The sequence below is a fragment of the Marmota flaviventris genome, chromosome 5 (genome assembly GCF_047511675.1).
Source record: "Marmota flaviventris isolate mMarFla1 chromosome 5, mMarFla1.hap1, whole genome shotgun sequence".
Classification (NCBI taxonomy): Eukaryota; Metazoa; Chordata; class Mammalia; order Rodentia; family Sciuridae; genus Marmota; species Marmota flaviventris.
The window spans coordinates 121,991,953-122,010,887 of record NC_092502.1 but is presented as its reverse complement, the minus strand read 5'-3'; the positions used below and the strand labels follow the sequence as shown (position 1 = coordinate 122,010,887).

Below are 18,935 nucleotides of genomic sequence, written 5' to 3'. Positions count from 1 at the left end.
TCATAGGACTGTTGAGAAGATGAAGAAAGTTCATACATGTAAAGTACCTAGTACCTTGTCTGGCATGTAACTTTTAACCCTTTCTGCTATGATACAATCTGGCAGTTATTTCTCCCTTTCACTAGGTGTTTCCTTGCTAAAGGTGAACCATTTAAGAAATAACTTTCTTTAAAAAAAATTACAGGGCACTTGGTAGGATTCCATTTTCAAGGGTTAGTGTCTTCTTTGTGCCAGGCATTGTATAGAACTAGTATTTTAGGCTCTTTGGGGTAGCACAGAACAGACATATGTTAGGGTGTATTTCTTTCCAAAGTAAAGAATCCACAGAGGCATTTCCTCCTTGCAGCATGTGCGAATGGCCCCTGGAACCTAGGCATTCATTGCCCGGGATGGTTACATGTAGCACTAGTTGTCTGTTTGCATGCGAAGGTACCCAGGAACAACTCTTAGGTTTACTTTTATTGACTTTCCATTGTTAACTACATCTTCTGACAAAGATTTCTCTTCACCCTATTTCTGTCTCATTCTTTTACTTACTATCTGGCTCTTTTCCTCTTTAATGTCATTCTTCCTGCAGTAACTCTTACCATGTATCTTACTTTTAAATTCTCAAAGAGAGGAGATCTAAAATATACAATACGATTTAGTATAGAGGGTCTTTCCACTGACGTGCATTCTTGGACCAGCCAACTGCAGACTGTGGGATGGGTTCATATGTACAAAGCAAGATGCCCTCAGTATTAGAAGGGAGGTGGCTGTGCTGGGTAGGCTTCCCAGAAAGGGAATACCTTTTTTGGGCTGTACAGGAACATTTGGCACTGATGATAAAAAAAGAATAAGATACAGCCTGTCTTGTAAGATCTCCCAATGTGATGAGGGAGACAGATACATAAAACATATACTTTATTTTAATACTCTATTACAGTTAATCTTTAGCATTCTGGGAAGGAGTAGCTAGTCACCATAGAACAGTGACAGGAAGTTCTTTACTGAAGGCATATGAGGTAGCAAAGGGTATTCCTGACAAGGGGGGAAATTTTTTACCTGCAAAGACAGGTGTGAAATGCCTTGGTGAACTTAAGAAGAATTGTAGTGCTACAAGAACAGGGCAGTGGTTGGTATTTAAGGCACTCCAGGAAAAGGGTCTCGTTGATGGTACTATGAGATTAGTAAGATGATTAGACTCAGACCTAGAAGAAAAACGATCTTATAGAAGAGAGGGGAGACCTACAGGTGAAACAGTACAGTCAACAATGGTGGTACCACACTGGTCAGATAAAAGGAGGACCAACTGGCTCTCCTGAGAAGGGGCAATTGAAGCACCCCATTTTTAGCAGGTTAAGTCTGTAGGTCTGGAAAGGGTCTAGGATTGATTACACACCCAACCTCAAGATCGAAAGGTCCTCGAAAATCTAGGTCAGTCATAAATTCATTCTGAGGAATGTTCAGAAACAAACAAAAAGCAAGAAACATCATGTTTCCTAAGTGAACAAGAATTCTGAAGATCAAGCCTGATCTTGAAAGTTTCTCATATTTATCTGGCTAAAACTTTGTTTCTATACTTTTAAATCTTAAAAGGCAGTTTCTCAAAACACATTTTTGCTTTGCAAATACTATCTATTATTTAAAAGTAAGAAATATATAAGCTGTTTTAGTTGAAATAACAGATGTGTTTCTAGATAATAACTATGGCAGAAACAACTCCCTAAAACATGTTTCCCTACCATAAGTTAGAGGTGGCTCTCATCTCTTAGTGACTTTGCAGTTATCTATTAGTTTGGTTTAAAAACGTGTTTATTTTCTGCTGTAGTTGTGATAATAATTGAATGGCAATTCATTGCCATGTACATACATACAAACACACTAACACCTGATAAAAATAAAAACCACGTCTATGTGATCTGTGAAGGTTATGTTAGGATTATGATAAAACAATACAAGCATGTAGAAAAACTTGGTTTTTCTTTCCACATTTTGATTTTCATTTTTTTCAGAGACAAACTGAGTAGGAATGATTCCTTTCTGGCATGTTTGATTCTGAGAATTCCAATGGTTGTAAATTATAAGGGGAAAAAATATCTGTTAATTGCAACATTTGCTCTGAATGTTAAGAGACATTTCAGAATTTAGATGTTAAAATATGAAAAGATACATATTTTAGAATTAATGCTATATAATCATGAAAAGACTAGAAAGAACACTTTGGTGTATATTTGCAGAGTAACTTATAAACAACAAAAAATCTTCATCTGAATAAAATCTAATTTGCAGATTTAGTCATAATTAAATAAAGAACCATAAAAAGATGAAGTAACATGAATAGTCATTAGGTTTTAAAGGTTTCCTTAGGACTGCTAAAGATATTAATAAATAATCAATGTTTATGTTAGTGCCTATATGTTAATGACAACATGCTTAGATATTGGCTATATAAATGAATAAAACATCTGGACCCTGCCCTCATGGAGCTTATACTTGGTGAGGGGTTGGGGGATGCTTTGCAAATTGCACTGAGCACTTTAAAGGAAAAGTACATGGGCTGTGAATGAATAGAACTGGGAATTCCTAATTGAGACTAGGAAGGTCTCTGAAGACGTTGAGGAAAAAAATCTAGATGGAATGGGTAAAAATTAACTAGGTGAGAAGTAGGCAGAGTGAGAAAAAGCTCTGCAGAAGCCCTGAACAGGAAGGATCCTAGGGTTCTTGAGACAGTGAAAGAAGCAGGAGAGTGGGGTATATGCCTGGGACACAGGAGTTGAGGTGAGGCCATGGTGCTGAGCCTCAGAGGGCATTCCATACCTTTTGGATTTTAGTCTAACCGCAGGGGAAATCTGCCAGAGGATTTTAATGGGTAAGTGAGCTTAGAGTCTCTGTGGATTGAACAGGAGTAAGAATTCATGAGAAGTCCCCTTAGAAATAGGTTGCTAGTTCAGACCAGATATAGCAGCTCCACCTGGGAGAGTAAAAGTGGAAGATACATATTCTTAAAGATAATTTGCCAGTATTATCAAAAGTTTTCATTTGTACACATTTTGACCCAGCAATTCCATTTCCAGGCATTTATTGTAAAGAAAAAAACTCTCTTGTGCAAAAAATTAGCTGCTAGAATGCACATCCCTATTGTTTAGTATTTTTAAATAAGTGGGGGAAAAAAAATAAATCATTGCAGACTCTTAAGGAGACTACACTGTCCAGTCCTCTGTGCATCTGGATGGGTGCCAGGAAGAGAGGCGCTAAAAATGCAGAACCTTCCTCTCCCCAGCTGGGGGGAAAAATAGAATTAATGAGAAGAGACCCTCTTGAAACAAATTTGGGAGAGGGGAAACATGTAGTCTTAGAGGGAAGAAGATAAGCACCTTTGTCTGGAAGCATAAGAATTTCTGGCATAAAAATGCACAGCAGTTCCACCCTGGGACTGAATTTTTTTGAGAACTAGGCTGGGAACCTAAGGGTACTCAATACATTGTTACTGAAAAGGGAAAATTTTTGTTTTTTATACTGGGGACTTGCAAGTAAATTTGGGTAGGCAGTCAGATTACAAAACTTGAGCTTCCCTCAATGCAAGTATTGATTGGGATGAATTTTGGGCAAAATGTTTCTACCCCATCTCCCCATGTATCCCCTGTGTTCTTTCTCCTGTCTCTCCCTTCCTCGTTCTCCCTCTTTCCTCTCCCATCTTCCTCCCTTCCCTCCCATTTCTCTCTTTCCTTATCCCTTCCTCTTAGCTTTCTCCTACATATACCTGTCACATTAATATGACATAACCAGAACATGAAAAGAAACAGATAATTCTAAGTAAATGAGATAATCTTTCTTTACAAAAGACAAAAATGACCTTTTTTCCCCATCTCATGTTCATTTATGCTATATGACAGTTTTTCTGTGTGACAGAAATATTTTACTATATGGTCTTAATGTCTTTTTGCAAGATTCAACTCAAATGTTATATCCTCTTTGTTTTCCTAAAAATATCTAGACCAGTCTCTTGACAGTTAAAAACATGTTGGTTCCCACTCCCCCACAATGTCATTGCTTCATTAAAACCAGTTAAGCATTTCCTTTTTAGTGCCTATTTATTTTGTTTTAGATGTTTTTGCTGGTTCTTTGAAGATATTACTTCAAAGTTGTCATTAACTGAAAAATTCCTAAAGGAGTTTGAATTTGACTTTTTAGTAAGCTTAAGGTTATCATCTTTGGTATTTCCATATTTTCATTTTCCTGTTGGTAGCAAAAAAAATCAGTATTTTCTAGCTTTTCAATAACTGTAAAGTTATTTTCAATAACTTTACAAAAGTTATTGAAGTAGCATCATATTTTAAAAAATGTTACTTCTCCCAGAATACAATTACTTTAACTGTTTCCTTATGAACCCCGTTGTTACATCTTTGCATGTTGTGTTTGTGTGTGTATGAATATGCATGCACATGTAGATATGAATATCTTTTTTTTGCTGAGAATGACACTTTACCTCTGATGTTTTGTGGAATCAGTTCTCAAAAGTTCTTAGCATAGAAGTTATTCTGGTACCTCCATATTATTTTATGAAGTAAAGATCAAAATATTTGTACTAGGTAATTTTTACTCTTTAGGTATGGAGTACCCAAGTGTTTTTTTGTTTTTGGCTAGGAAAATACAAATTTAATAATATAGCCTTTGAAACATTATATTAGGATCATAGAAGATCTAGTTAAGTTCCTTGTTAAATATTTATTTAGTTCATTTCAGAACTAAATCCATGAGAAAATGGTAGTTAAGATACCCTTCCTTAAAAAGAAACAATAAATAAATAACAAAAATAGAAAATAAAAAATATACCCTTCTAAATACTTTTCTGCCTTATACATGACTGTGTTAGGGTGGTAGAATTAGAAGCAGTGCAGTCTTCATGAATGTGTTTGTTAATGTTTAATGCTTAGGATACATTTGGGTAACCACCTGGAGCATCATTAAATTCATGTTATCAGACAACATTCAATACTCTCCACACAGTAGTATTTGTAATATAATTTGTAATATTTTCATTCCTTGCTTAAATCATTTGGGGCTTGTAGTAGTTGTCTTTTGGTTACATGTTCATTGGAACATTGAAACAGAACTGTTCTGTCTTTGAAATTATTTTTCCAGTATAAAGAGTCTCCTTTTCATTTCTCCCTCCATTTTAGTCGTGAGATGGAGAGTAAGGAAACTCTCAAAGGCTTGCACAAGATGGACGATCGCCCAGAGGAACGAATGATCAGGGAGAAACTGAAGGCCACCTGTATGCCAGCCTGGAAACACGAATGGTTGGAAAGGAGAAACAGGAGAGGTCCTGTGGTGAGTGACTGGGGATTACCTGCTCTAAAGCATAGGAGGAAATGGAAAATTAAGCGTAAATAGATCCCCTTGTAAGTTTTCATCTTCTTTATTTTAAATGCAGTAATTTTGTTTGCTTGCTATTCTGGCCACTTGAAACAAACCATAATTAAAGCTATGCTAATTGAGAAACTGTTGTAGGAACTTAACTGTTTGGTGGAGGGCTAAATGATTAAAGCAACACTGCCCTCTAATGTCAGTATCTAAAATTCTTTTATTGGAGCAGTTTTTCCAATATATTTTGGATGCTTTATCTCTAAAATAGGATGCAAGGATCTTAATTCCAGAAGTCTTCTAAGAAAGCAGAAAAACTAAATAGATACAAGGAGTTTAAGATTAAAGATGAATGAAAACTTTATGGGGTTTGATAAAAGATAACCTAGGTTCATAGATTGGGAAAGTTAGAGATACTCTATTCAAAGTATGAAGACAGCATTATGAAATACAGTTCTTTATTCTTATGAAGGAAGAAATAGATTCTAATTGTTACAGTGTCCTAGCACCAATCTATACCAACAAGTTTTTATGTTTTTTCTTTATAAACAAAGACTGCAGCATAAGATTCATCTAAACTACACCCCTATCAAATATCTAGCCTTACTTTCATTCCACATACCTGTTTAAATTAAACATAAAAGTAAAAATGTAGTCCTTCAGTCTCACTAGCCACATTTCAAATGCTCAGTAACCACATGTGCCTGGCAGCTGCCATTGGGGCAGTGTAGTTACAGAGCATTTCTATCATCTCAATGCTGCTGGAGGTCTAGCGCTAATCAGAGTTAGATATCTCAGTAGCCCCGAAGGCTTTGGACACCCCTTATCACTGAGTGTCAGCTGTTACTTGTATTCTACCCACTGGTTCTAATTCTGTCTCATGGACTTATACAGAATAAATCTGTTTGTCCTTTACCTGCAAACTTTTTTGGCTACCTTGGTATTCACGAGTTCTTTCCTTTCCAGCTAAACCTAGTACATTTCTTGCATTTCTTCCTCACTCGAGATATGGATGGAAACCCCTCACCATTTTATTATTCTTGTCAGAGGATAAAAAAAAAAAATCAAGGCCTTGTCTTAGTAGAATGTTCTACTGAAACATCTTATAGAAAGTGGCAGTTAGAGGGGGAGATTTCTACTCAGTATAAAGAACTTTTGAATAATTAAAGCCATGTGAAGTTAGAATGTGCTGTTTTCTGAGCTCTTTGAGCTAGAGGTATTCAGAGTCTAACGCTTCTGAGAAACCCACAGAGCAGAAATTACAACTTTTTAAAGGGGAGCCACCCATCTATCTTTTGTTATGGATAAATTAACATTTTCTAGTTTTCCAAAACCAAAAATTTTTTTCTCACTGTCCACTTTCCAGCAAATACTTAAATACCTTGTCTACGTATGTAGAACAGGAGTGAAGAGGGCAGAGGTGTGTAGAATAAGACACCTAACATATTGTCCCTAAGCTTAATTACCCCATTCTGCATTTTATGGTTTATAGATTTCAAATTATCCTTAAAAAGTTAACTATCTACTTGGTTTTGTTTATTTTTATTGTTTTATGTAAGTTACTTTATATTCTTCTTGAAACCTAAGTAAGCCATAAATATTTCCAAATGGGAAACTAAGGCTTATACACAATAACTAAAATATCACATGCATGAAATATCACAAAAGTACTTTATGACTAGGTGCTAATGAGTGGGGTGTGCAAAGAGCAGTAAGGACTTAGGAAAGAGAATGTCAAGCTGTGGAGTTAAAGGACATTCCACAAAAGGTAGGATTTTAACCATGCCTTTAAAATGGATGAGTTTCAGATTTAAAGAAGAATGAAATTATGGCATTTGCCAGTGAATGGATGGAGTTGGAGAATATCATGCTAAGCAAAATAAGGCAATCCCAAAAAACCAAAGGCCTAATGTTTTCTCTAATATGCAGATGCTAATTCACAATAAGGGTGGCAGGGTTGGAAGGCACTAAAGAAAAACAGAGTTAGATTAGGTAGAAGAGAGTGAAGGTGGGGGTGGGGGTAGATATGGGGATAGGAGGGATAGTAGAATGAAACAGACGTTATTACTTTATGTATATCTATATGACTGCATGACCAGTGTGATTCTATAACATGTACAATCAGAAAAATGAGAAATTATACTCCATCTATGTATGGTATATCAACGTGCATAAATGCATTCTACTGTCATGGCTAAGTAAAACAAATAAAAAAATTTTTTAAAAAATGGATGAGTTTTTTTCACATGATGGTATGCTGCCTGGGACACTGCATGCTGGAGATGAGGATTTGGAGGAGAGTGAGTGGAGCACAGAGTGAGGGAAGGTTAGACAAGGTTAATGGAATAATGACTGACTGTGTAATAGAAGTAGTAGGAAGACCAGAAAGTTTGGCCTTTTGTTTATGGCTATATTCAATCTGAGAGCTTTAAAATTTAAAAAAAAAAAAAGTATTTTAAACTGAACTTCTACTTGAGATTCTTTAAGCTTCTGGCTTCTTTTGGTTTTCTGAGATATGTGTCTAAACTATTATGAAATGTAATTGTTTAAAAAAAATAAAGGGCAAGGTGGTTTATATTCATCAGTCAGATTATTTGATTACTTAAAATCATGCTGAGTTTTTCAGACCCTGCATTTTTTCAAAATAAATGAAAAGATCTTCATTTATTTAGTAAATTAACTATAGATGTTATAAGTGCTTATTTTTCACATTTGTTGGTTAACTTTTGATTATTGATTTCAAATATTAAATGAGTTTGGGCATATAATAACAGTACCATTTCTAAAATGTTGTACAAAAACATTTTAACTAATAAGAAACCATAAATGACTTGACTTTTATATAAGTAAAAATGTCTTTAACATTTATGGTTTAAATTTTTAAAAAATAAAGTAATACCAAATAAAATTTGGTATAATTTCTGGTATATTTATATAATCTGATTAACTTCCTAGTCTGTGATATTCAAGTTCATTTATCATTTATGTTTTTGAGTAACCAAAATATTGAATACTTTTTATTTAGGTGGTAAAACCAATCCCTATTAAAGGAGATGGATCTGAAATAAATAACGTGGCAGCTGAATCTCAAGGAGAGGTCCTGGCAAGTGCTGCTTCACCAGCTCCCAAAGGCCGTCGGAGCCCATCTCCTGGTAGCTCCCCATCTGGTCGCACAGTAAAATCAGAATCTCCAGGAGTAAGGAGAAAAAGAGTTTCCCCAGTGCCTGTAAGTTAACGTTTTGACAAATATATTAGTTTCTATCATTTCTAGACTCATTTATAATACAGAAAATATTGCCCAGCATTCTGTTAGAATTTCAAAGTATGATCTAGATACTCATGTTGGGAGTGGGGGTGGTGTCCTGAGACCTCTTCTGATCCATTAGGTCAAACTAATTTTTTAATAAAATATGTTTTTTGCATCTTTCACTGCACTGGTAATTGTGGTGGGTAAAACTTCTGGTGACTTCACCTGAAATAAGGCTATGACAACAGAATTTTTCTTCTTTATTGCTATATGTTGGCCATTAAAAGAAACAAAAGCCACTTTTACTTAGGAATGCCTTTGACAGAGAAATAGAAATTAATTTTATTAGGTCCCAACTCTTATTAAATACACACCTTTTAAATATTCTGTGATGAAATGAGAAGCTTTCATAAAGCACTTCTCCTCCATGCCAAAATATAGTGGTTGTCTCAAGGAAAAACATTCATGTGATTGTTAGAGTCACAAAGTGAACTAGAAGTTGTATTTTTATGAAATATTATTATTTGAAAAAATGACTGGCCAACAAACTATGATTATTCAGACTTGGGTATTTGGCAGATATTTTTCTGCCAAACAAATTGAGACAAACTCTTCACCAATGACAAAATTTGAGATTTTAAAGCAAAAATTAGAATTTTAGAAAAGTCATATTCACCACTGTGAACTTAACAGTTTCCCAAGATTTCTCTCATGAGATAGGTGACACCAGATGTGATTTTTTAAAAAAATATTGTAATGAAATGTGAGTGTTTGGAAGATCTGCATGACTCAGTGAACTCCAGATGAGTATTATGTGGTATAAAACAATGATTTCATAGGATCCATATAAAGTATAAAATAGGTCATCTGGATTTTAACCAGTAGGGAAACATTGTTGGTGTGATTTCATATTTTACATTACAGCTACTTTTAAGAAACCACTTTTGAGCCTTGGTGTACTATGCATAATTATTTGAAAAGTCTATCAGAATATTCCTTTGTTTTATGTCTACATAACTGTGTGAGGTCGGTTTTCTTTCCTACACTTACCCTGGCCAACACGTTATATGTCAGCAGATTGAATGCAGAAGTAACTGAGAATCCAACTGTTTTTTATGTTAAGCCAGTCATCAAAGAGATTTGCAAAAAAAAAAAAGCAGGTGGGCCCTTCATGACAGACACTTCCAGTGATGGGATGGATGGATGTTAAACTTTCTAAAACTTTGAAGCCAGTGAGTAAATGGAAAAATGGTTAGAGAGTGACCAAAAGGAGGAGCTTTGGTTTTCCTCAGATCTCAAGTTGTGAAAGAACATAGATCCTTCTAAAAAAGTACATTTTCATTATTAACACAATAACTATCTTTTAGTAATTCCCAAATTTTGCATATTGGGCACAGCTCAGCAGAGGTGGCTTTCTGCTCCCCATGGCATCTGCTGAAGCTGGACTAGCTAAGGGTGCTTCCCCATTCACATGCATGGCTTCTGCTGGAAGGCTAGAGTAGTTGGGGACTGTTGGCATCCCTTTGTCATAGCAGGGTGCCTGGATTGCAACAGTGTTTCAGGAGGGCAAACTGCAACATGCGAGCTCTTCTTAGCCTCCACTCTATCATGTTGGACTGCCTGATTGCCCAAAGCTAGCTACCTGCCCAAACCCAGTATCCATGTGTTAGGGTTTACACAGGCTGTAAATAGTGGGAGGTGTGGTTCGTGGGGGTCATGGTGGTAAAACTATATAGAAATATAAACAGAATTGCATCCCACATCTCCCCCAACCCCCAAAAGAATCCCACTCTTAAAGCAAATTAACCAGGAGGCTGTTGGTCTGGAGCTGTTTTTGTACCTGGAAACCAAACTGACCATTGGCCAATCACAAACAGCCAGCCAGCCAACTGGTTATATAACTAGGGACCACCAGATAAGGCAAAAGCCTCCCTGTGGCCATCCAGCAATTACTTTGTGTTCAGCCTATAGAAGCTGATTTTTTACTTCATGCTGCTAAGGTAAAGCTCTCTGACTCTCTTCTAGTTTTGAGTACTGCCTGATTCATGAATCACTCTTTGCCCAAATAAACTGTTAGATTTATTTAGTCTAAAGTTTTCCTTTGAACAGCGGACTCTGCCCAGCCTTAGGCAGTTGCTAATCTGTTTTCCCTCTTCTGAACACTTCATATAATGGAACCATACAATATGTGGTCTTCTATGAAAGAAGTTAGTTACAGTCAAGTTTATCCATGTTCTATTACATGCATCAATATTACATTAATTTTCAATTGCAGAATAATATTCTTTTTTATGCATATATAGTATGTTTTGTTGACCCATTCATCAATTGAGCTATTTTCACCTTTTGGCTATTATGAAAAATGCTGCTGTGAACATTCATTAACAAGTTTTTGTGGGGGCATATGTTTTCATTTCTCTTGGGTTATTCCTAGCAGTGAAATTGCTGAGTAACATGTTTAACATTTTGAGGAACTGCTTATAGTTTCCCAAAGCAACTACACACAGTATTCTGGTTGCTTTGTGCTCTTGCCAACATTTATTATTTTTAACTATTCAGCTGTGCATCCAAAACAACCAGTATTTTTACTGGGTAGTGATGAAAAGAACAAGTTGTAGGAAAATCAGTGAAGTATAGTAAGAGCAGTATGTTACTCCACAGGAAAGTTTTTGTCAGCCTCCACCGAGGTTTATTTACTTACTTATTTACTTATTTTAATTTTTCTTGGTACTGGGGATTGAACCTAGAAGCACTGAGACAAAGTCTTGCCAAGTTGCTGTGACTAGCCTCAAACTTGTGATCCCCCTGCCTCAGCCTCTCCAGTCGCTGGGATTCCAGTGAGATGTTTTAATCAAGAAAGAGTATCTATAGAATGTATAATAGAAGGAGTTCCAGGACAGTGTTTGTAAGTTCCAAATCACCGAAGAGCATTTAATAAAGCCTTAAGTAGAAGGCAGGAAGTTGGATGTTTAATTTTTACCCCTAGACATAGTCATTTTGCCTGCTGCTGGAGTTTACTTTTTATGCTTTTATTTTGGTTTATATAATACTTTCAAGCATACTTTTCAAATGTTTACAGAGTAATTTGTGAAGTTGACCTGTGGTTCTCACTCAGCCAGAGTTATCACCAGTTGTAAGGATGACTGAGATTACCAAAGTTCACCTGAGATGAGTATATCAGGACAGCATTTTGCCTGACTTTGCTTCATGACACATTGAAGCATTTTTTTTTTTTTAGAATATAATCTACCATATGGGTGTCTAGTAGACTTTTTTTTGACTATTAACTTCTTGTTGAGAAGTAAGAAACCTAGAAAACAAAAACACTGTCATAAAGTTTCAGAGCGGCAGAATCACACCACCTCGAAGAGCCCCTTCCCCGGATGGCTTCTCACCGTACAGCCCTGAGGAAACAAACCGCCGTGTGAACAAAGTGATGCGGGCCAGGCTGTACTTACTGCAGCAAATAGGACCCAACTCTTTCCTGATCGGAGGAGACAGCCCCGACAACAAGTACCGAGTGTTTATTGGGCCACAGGTAGTATTTGTCACCATCTTATATTGTATTAGCATCTGGTACTAATTCACATTTACATACTATCTTAAATTGAGATCAGTTAATCCCCTTGAGTAAAGTGAGTTTAAAATGTATTTGGGGGCTAATAATGTTTTTCTTAAATGTATTTATGAGATTTTTTACTATGAGTCAATACCTTAAATAAATTTGATCTTTTTAATAAGTTCACTGAAATAAGAGATTAATTTGTAGAAATATTTGTAGACTTGTCTTACATGTAAAGATAATGAAAAACATTAATATATATTTTCTATAAACATTTTAAAAATATTAAGAAAGTGATAAACCACAGATTTATTAACCCATCAGTTTTAATTCTTTTAATTCTTCAGAACTGCAGCTGTGGGCGTGGAACATTTTGTATTCATCTATTATTTGTTATGCTCCGGGTGTTTCAACTAGAACCCTCAGATCCAATGTTATGGAGAAAAACTTTAAAAAATTTTGAGGTAATTTTTTTTATAAATACTTTGGAATTTTTTAAATTGTGAACAAATTTATATATTTCTGAAAGTTTTCTTCTATGAGCTCCAAATTTAAATAAACAGTGATCATTTTGAAGGTGCAAAGGTATGTAAGAAGTATTTGGTACTGATAGTTTTCTTGAGATCTCTTGAGTGATAAATTTTTTTTTCTAAAATGAATAAAACAGTGAACACTGAATATTTTTCTAAGTAAACTGTGTTCTTAATTTTGAAGCTCTTAAACCGGCTTTATGAAAAACATATGTAAATAAAAGATGAATAATATTTCAACCACTAGAACTCTTCATATGTATAATTATGGCACAGATATCTTTATTACTGTCTTTTTCCAATGTTAGGTTGAGAGTTTGTTCCAGAAATATCACAGTAGGCGTAGCTCAAGAATCAAAGCTCCATCTCGTAACACCATCCAGAAGTTTGTTTCACGCATGTCAAATTCTCATACATTGTCATCATCTAGTACTTCTACATCTAGTTCAGAAAACAGGTTAGTACATTTTAAGGAATTAAGCATTAATTTAATTATTTAATTAGAGGTGATTTTTCATATCTATTTGTTAAATTGCTCAAAAATGATTTAATTTTTAAATCTTGGTTTTCATGTTAAAATCAAGGGTAAATAAATATTAAGTCATTTGAGGATATTTTATTCTAAAATCTAGAGTGCTGGAAATGGTACATTCATATAAGAAATGTCCATTTCATGAGAAAAATTATGTGGCAGATGTAAAATACTAAGTGGCTACTGTCTGTCAATCATACTCTGTGCCAGAGCACCTGATATATTGTCTCATTCTAACAACCATGTCATTAGGTAGCCACGGGTTACCACTGTTTTATAGATAATGAAGCTGAGTATTGTGTAATTAGAAGGAAATGTCTGTAGTTTTTTGATAGTTTATTTACATTTCCAAAATCACTTTCAACTAGAGGATTTTTTATTGTTTTTTTAAATTATTTGTTTATTTTACTTTTTTTGGTATGGTACTAGGTATTGAATCCAGGGGTGCTTTAACACTGAGATACACCTACTATCCTTGTTATTTTTTGAGACAGGAACTCAGTAGTTGGTGAGGCTGATCTCAAACTTGAGATTCTCCTGCCTCAGTGCCCCAGGTTGCTGAGATTACAGGAAGGTGCCACTGCACCCAGCTTTAGGATTTTAAATTATATAACATTATTATTTAATTAATAGCTATTTAATTAATTCATAGCTATTTCCAGATAATTCTCTCAAACTCTTTTACCTTTGAGAATGTAAACATATTCCAGTTAAATAGACTTATCAGTTGTAATAAAGAAGTTCATGTTAATCAGAGTTTTTACTTGACATCTACAGTGCTTTTCCAACTTTCCATGACCTAGTTGCTGATAAGATGAATTTATAAGCCTTGAAGGATCAGAGAGGTAGCCCAAAATGACAAATGTAAAATTCTTTTTTAAGTCTCTAGTATCATCATAATTCAAGTGAATTTTTTTTCTATTCTATGATATTTCTTTACCGGTGTTAATGGGGAGAATGAGATATTTAAATTATTGCAGAAACCTCCTCTTTGTTCCCAAGGCACTGGTCTAAGTGATTAAGTCCCATATTCATCCCATCATCCTTTTAAGTATTGTAACTATCTCAGAATTTGTGAAGAAGGGGAAAGTGATGACATGAACAAGGGCTCAGTGAAGACAAGAGAAATATTTATCATCTGTGGAAAATACAAATATTTGAATTTGCTTAATTTTAAATGAACTGATTGTAGAATCCTAGATTTTTCCAAGTTGTTTAGGGCATTAAAATTTTCTAGGCCTAATAATGACTAAATCCGGAAGAGGTCATGAAGCTCACTTGATTAAGAGCATAACCAGGGTATCTTGGCTCTTAGTTCAGAGCTCTTTCTCTCACATCTTATCTCTTCTAAATAGAATGGAAAGAGAGAGAGAGAGAGAGCTTTATTTCTGTAGCTTTCTGACCCAAACTTATTCTAATTTTTCCTTTCTCCTTTGAATTGGCATTTCCATAACTTTTAACTTTGAAGAAAAGTAACAAATACTTAAAACAAGCGAGCCAAAATTAAAAGAGAAAGTTTCTCTGTAACATGGAAAAAAAATATGCCTTGAAAATATGGATTGACCATAATTTGGGGATTCTGTTGATTTATTTTAAATTTGTTTATTTGTGAGGAGAAACTACAAATATATAGTCATGATATACTTAGTTTTTTCCCCCACACAATCATGTTTTTATATATAAAAACTAAACAAATTAAAGGGAATTTATCTGCAGATCTAATTACATTAAAAATTTAAATTATATTTCAGAAATAATAAAAATCAGAATTAGAACAAATTGAAAATATTTGCAAAATCTAACAAAATCTTATCCATAAATAAATAAAACTGCAAAGAGGAATCTAGAATCTCAGTGCCTACATAAATGGACAAAGGGAATGAAAAGGATGTTCACAAAATAATTTGAAGGGGATAACGAACATATTTGGTCAACCTAATAATTAAACAAACAAAACATCATTTTAAAAAAAGGTAATAGTTTTTATTTACAGAATTAGTGAAGACTTTTATAATGAAACAAGTCTGTTCTTAGAAGGATGTGCTTCATGTATGTAAAATGGTTTTGTACCCTTTCTGGGAAAAGGTAATGTGTCTTTTTAAAATGTTTTGATTCATGAATTCAGTTAAATGGTTTAATGGTTAAATTAAAGTATGTCCACATTATGAATATGTTAAGGGGGTGGGGTTGTGGCTTAGTAGTAGAGTGTTTGCCTAGCATCTGTGAGGCACTGGGTTCTATTCTCAGCACCACATATAAATAAATAAAGGTCCATTGATAACTAAAAAATATTTTTTTAAAAAATGAATATGTCATGCAACCATTAAAATTGTACTTTTAAAGAATATTGAATGGCATGGAAACATGTTTATAACTGAAAGCACGTTCAGGTTATAACACTATATTGTGCACAAACCCAGTTTTTAATATATCAAAAGTATTACAAGTACATAAAAATTATAATGGTTATTACAGGAGGTGTTAACTTAAATGTTTACTTTGTGGGCCATTGGGTTTCTTGTTGTAGCTACTCAGCTCTGCCCTTGTAGCCTGGAAATAGCCATAGATAATCTGTAAATGAATGAGTGTGATGCATTCAAGTAAACGTCATTTACCAGAGCAGACCACCACCTGATTTGTTGTCTTGCAGTTGGCTGCTCACTGCTCTATATTCATGTGATCTTCTGAAAAAACTACCAAAATGAAAATAATCTGAAATGTCAAAACAGTGGGCACAAAGATGTTCCTAGTGATTTCTTATAACAACCCAGATGTCAACAACAAATGGATAAACAGTTATCTAGTCAGTGGAAAATTATAACACCTTAAAAATTATGCACACACATACAGTGGAAGCAACCCAAATATTCATTAAGTGATGGATGAAAAATAAAATTCAAAACATTTATACAATGAAATATTATCCAGCCTTAAAAAGGAAGTAAATTCTGATATATGCTACAATATGAATGAACCTTGAGGACATTATGCTAAGTGACATAAGCCAGACACACAAAAAACAAATACCATATTATTCCAGTTATATGAGGTGCTTAGTCAAAATAATAAAAACAAAAAGTAGAATAGAGGTTGCTAGAGACTGGGCAGAGATGGGACTTGGGAATTATTGTTTAATGGGATGTAGTTTCAGTTTTACAAGATGAAAAGAGTCCTGGATAGTGGTGATGGATGCCCAGCATGAATGTACACTGAATTGTACTTTTTAAAAATATTTTTAGTTGTAGATGGACACAATAGTCATATTTTATTTATTTATTTTAATGTGATGCTAAGGCAAGCACTTTTCCACTGAGCTACAATCCCTGGCCTGAATTGTACTCTTTTATTTTTTTTTTTTAAGAGAGAGAGAATTTTTTTTTATTTTTATTTTTTTTTTTAGTTTTCGGTGGACACAACATCTTTTATTTTATTTTTACCTGGTGCTGAGTATTGAACCCAGTGCCCCACGCATGGCAGGCGAGCGCACTACCGCTTGAGCCACATCCCCAGCCCCCTGAATTGTACTCTTAAAAATGGTTTAGATGAAAATAAAATGTTTGATATGGCAAATTTTAGATAATATATATTTTTTACCACAACAAAAAAGCAAAGAAAATGTTATAAAGAACTTAATGTTTAATAACAAGTAAAATGTTATAATAAAATTTTTGTAAATATAAAATAGTATATGTATACAGCTAAGAGATGAATGATATGTACATTGGAAACTTTGAAAAATGATGGGTAGAAAATACGCTGAAATGATACATATGTGGTCAAAAAAGCATTTAAATTACAAATTGCACTTGCAATTTGATTTAAATTATGCAACTTTATTTTTGCTCTTGAATAAGCCCATTTTGGTGTAATTATTTGAAAAGTTAGTTGACCTTGCATCATTTTTGCCCCTAATATTTTTATTATACATTGTTACATAAATTATTCTTAAAACAATGCTACTTATTGTTTATCTTTAATACATTGCATATTTTGATAGCTTTTCCACCTTCAGGTAAAACAGGAGGGAGAAAGGCTAGTCATTGTGATTCACCTCAGGAATTACGCATTGTGACTTTTCTAGCCTGTTTGTTCAGCTTATTGGGAAATTTTTTGTAACTGATTATTTTGCTGTTGGTCACTAAGACCTACTTTTTAGGAATCGTAGCCTTAGACATTAGAAGTACACTATTGGGCCCAGGGGAAAATGAAAACCTGAGCTTAGCACAGAACCTAGTTTTTAGAGGTAGGTAGATTATGACACATTCTTCTAAAGTAAAAGTTTAATGATAGGTCTGCCACAGATTGGTTTTATAACTAATTTAACATCCTAGATTCTTATATTTATGTAATAATGAAGTATTGTTGATTTTAAAAGCTGTTTATCACTTCACAAAGGTTCATAGTAAAATGTTGAGAGCCATGGCCCAGTCAGAATGAGCCTGGCATTTGCCAGAGGGAATGTTTGAAAGGTGACGCCAGCGAACCATTGAGATGATGATTTGAGTTAAGCTACATATAGCTGCTGTGATGCTGGATTGATTGTATTGTATATAGGGCCGGCTCTTGCTGCCTCTGGTGCCCACTACTTTGGAGTTCTCGTGGGGATTCCTGGAAAGTTCGTGTTGGTTGGGGAAGTGCTGGAGGAGGGATTTCCAGTGGGTGGTATATCCTGGAAGGCCCGCTGTGGGTGGTGTCCGCGGGAGTGCGGATAATAGGAGTTCCTGTTTTGAACCTACAAGTGCCTCGTGGCGGCTCCGTTATTTTGTGCCCAGCCAGACTGCAGCAGTGAAACTTTTATAAAAATAAGAAAACAAAATCTTTCTCTCCAGACCAACTGCACACAACATAACTATTGTTAAGCTTTGTACAACTTTTTTAAATTATATAACACAAGGAAATAAATTCTTCCTTTTATTCAGTGTGAGAGAAACAGGTGCATGTGCACACACACTATTTCCCTCTCTTTTTTTTTTTTTTAAACAAATACAAAGTCATGCCATGCCGGCTGATATTTTTAGAACCACACACGCCAAACAAAACAGCCTCTCAGGAAAAACCCTCAGAGCCTCAACTGCCACCACCGACTTTTCACAAGCCTCTCTCTCCCACACAAGCTTCTCTCCACCTCCCACAATCCTCCTGCTCTTGAGGCTGATTGGCTGGGTCACGTGGGCGGAGCCAAAAAAGTCCCCCAATGAGCAGCTCCGTGGTCTGAAAGGGTAGGGAAACAGCCCAATGAGCATCACCACAGAGGAGCCAATCAGCTAGATGTTGCTGGGGCTGCTGTGAGCCAATCATCAGCCGGCAGCTGGAAGTTTGCTGGGGCCCCTTCAGCTGTGGCTCTCAACATCTCCCCCTCTCTGTTTAAACAACAAGCATGTGGCTTAGGGACCGTGCCTGCCTTAGGTTGTCCAATAGTACATATGGTCCTTAGGTTGGTACCATTGCAATTGGATCTTACCCGTCACTGACTACCGGTCCAGTATACAGCCACACCTGTGGAGAGGTCTTTGTACCAGCGGGGGGGTGAGGTTCTTTGCCTCACCTCTGTTGGCCCCCAAATTTTAGCTGGACGATCATGACAAGCAGAAGGGAGGAAGATACACCAAGCCAATTGACGGCTCCTTTTGGAAAAATTGTACCACCAATGACATCATCAGCAAAAATACCCCAACACTACCACAAGTCGCTGCACCAACAGATAGTTCACAATGCATA

The 18,935-nt window shown here is 35.3% G+C and overlaps 1 protein-coding gene across 3 annotated transcripts in view; it reads left to right on the top strand.

The window, feature by feature from the left end:
- Map3k1 (mitogen-activated protein kinase kinase kinase 1) overlaps positions 1-18,935 on the top strand; it is a 79,794-nt gene that overhangs the window by 35,703 nt on the left and 25,156 nt on the right. For all 3 annotated transcript variants that reach the window (XM_071612601.1, XM_027938111.3, XM_071612600.1), the window contains exons 2-6: positions 5,163-5,313; positions 8,372-8,572; positions 11,931-12,131; positions 12,503-12,619; positions 12,994-13,142. In XM_071612601.1, coding sequence (XP_071468702.1) covers positions 5,170-5,313; positions 8,372-8,572; positions 11,931-12,131; positions 12,503-12,619; positions 12,994-13,142 — 812 coding nt within the window. In that variant the 5' untranslated portion in view covers positions 5,163-5,169. The remainder of the gene's footprint in view (positions 1-5,162; positions 5,314-8,371; positions 8,573-11,930; positions 12,132-12,502; positions 12,620-12,993; positions 13,143-18,935) is intronic.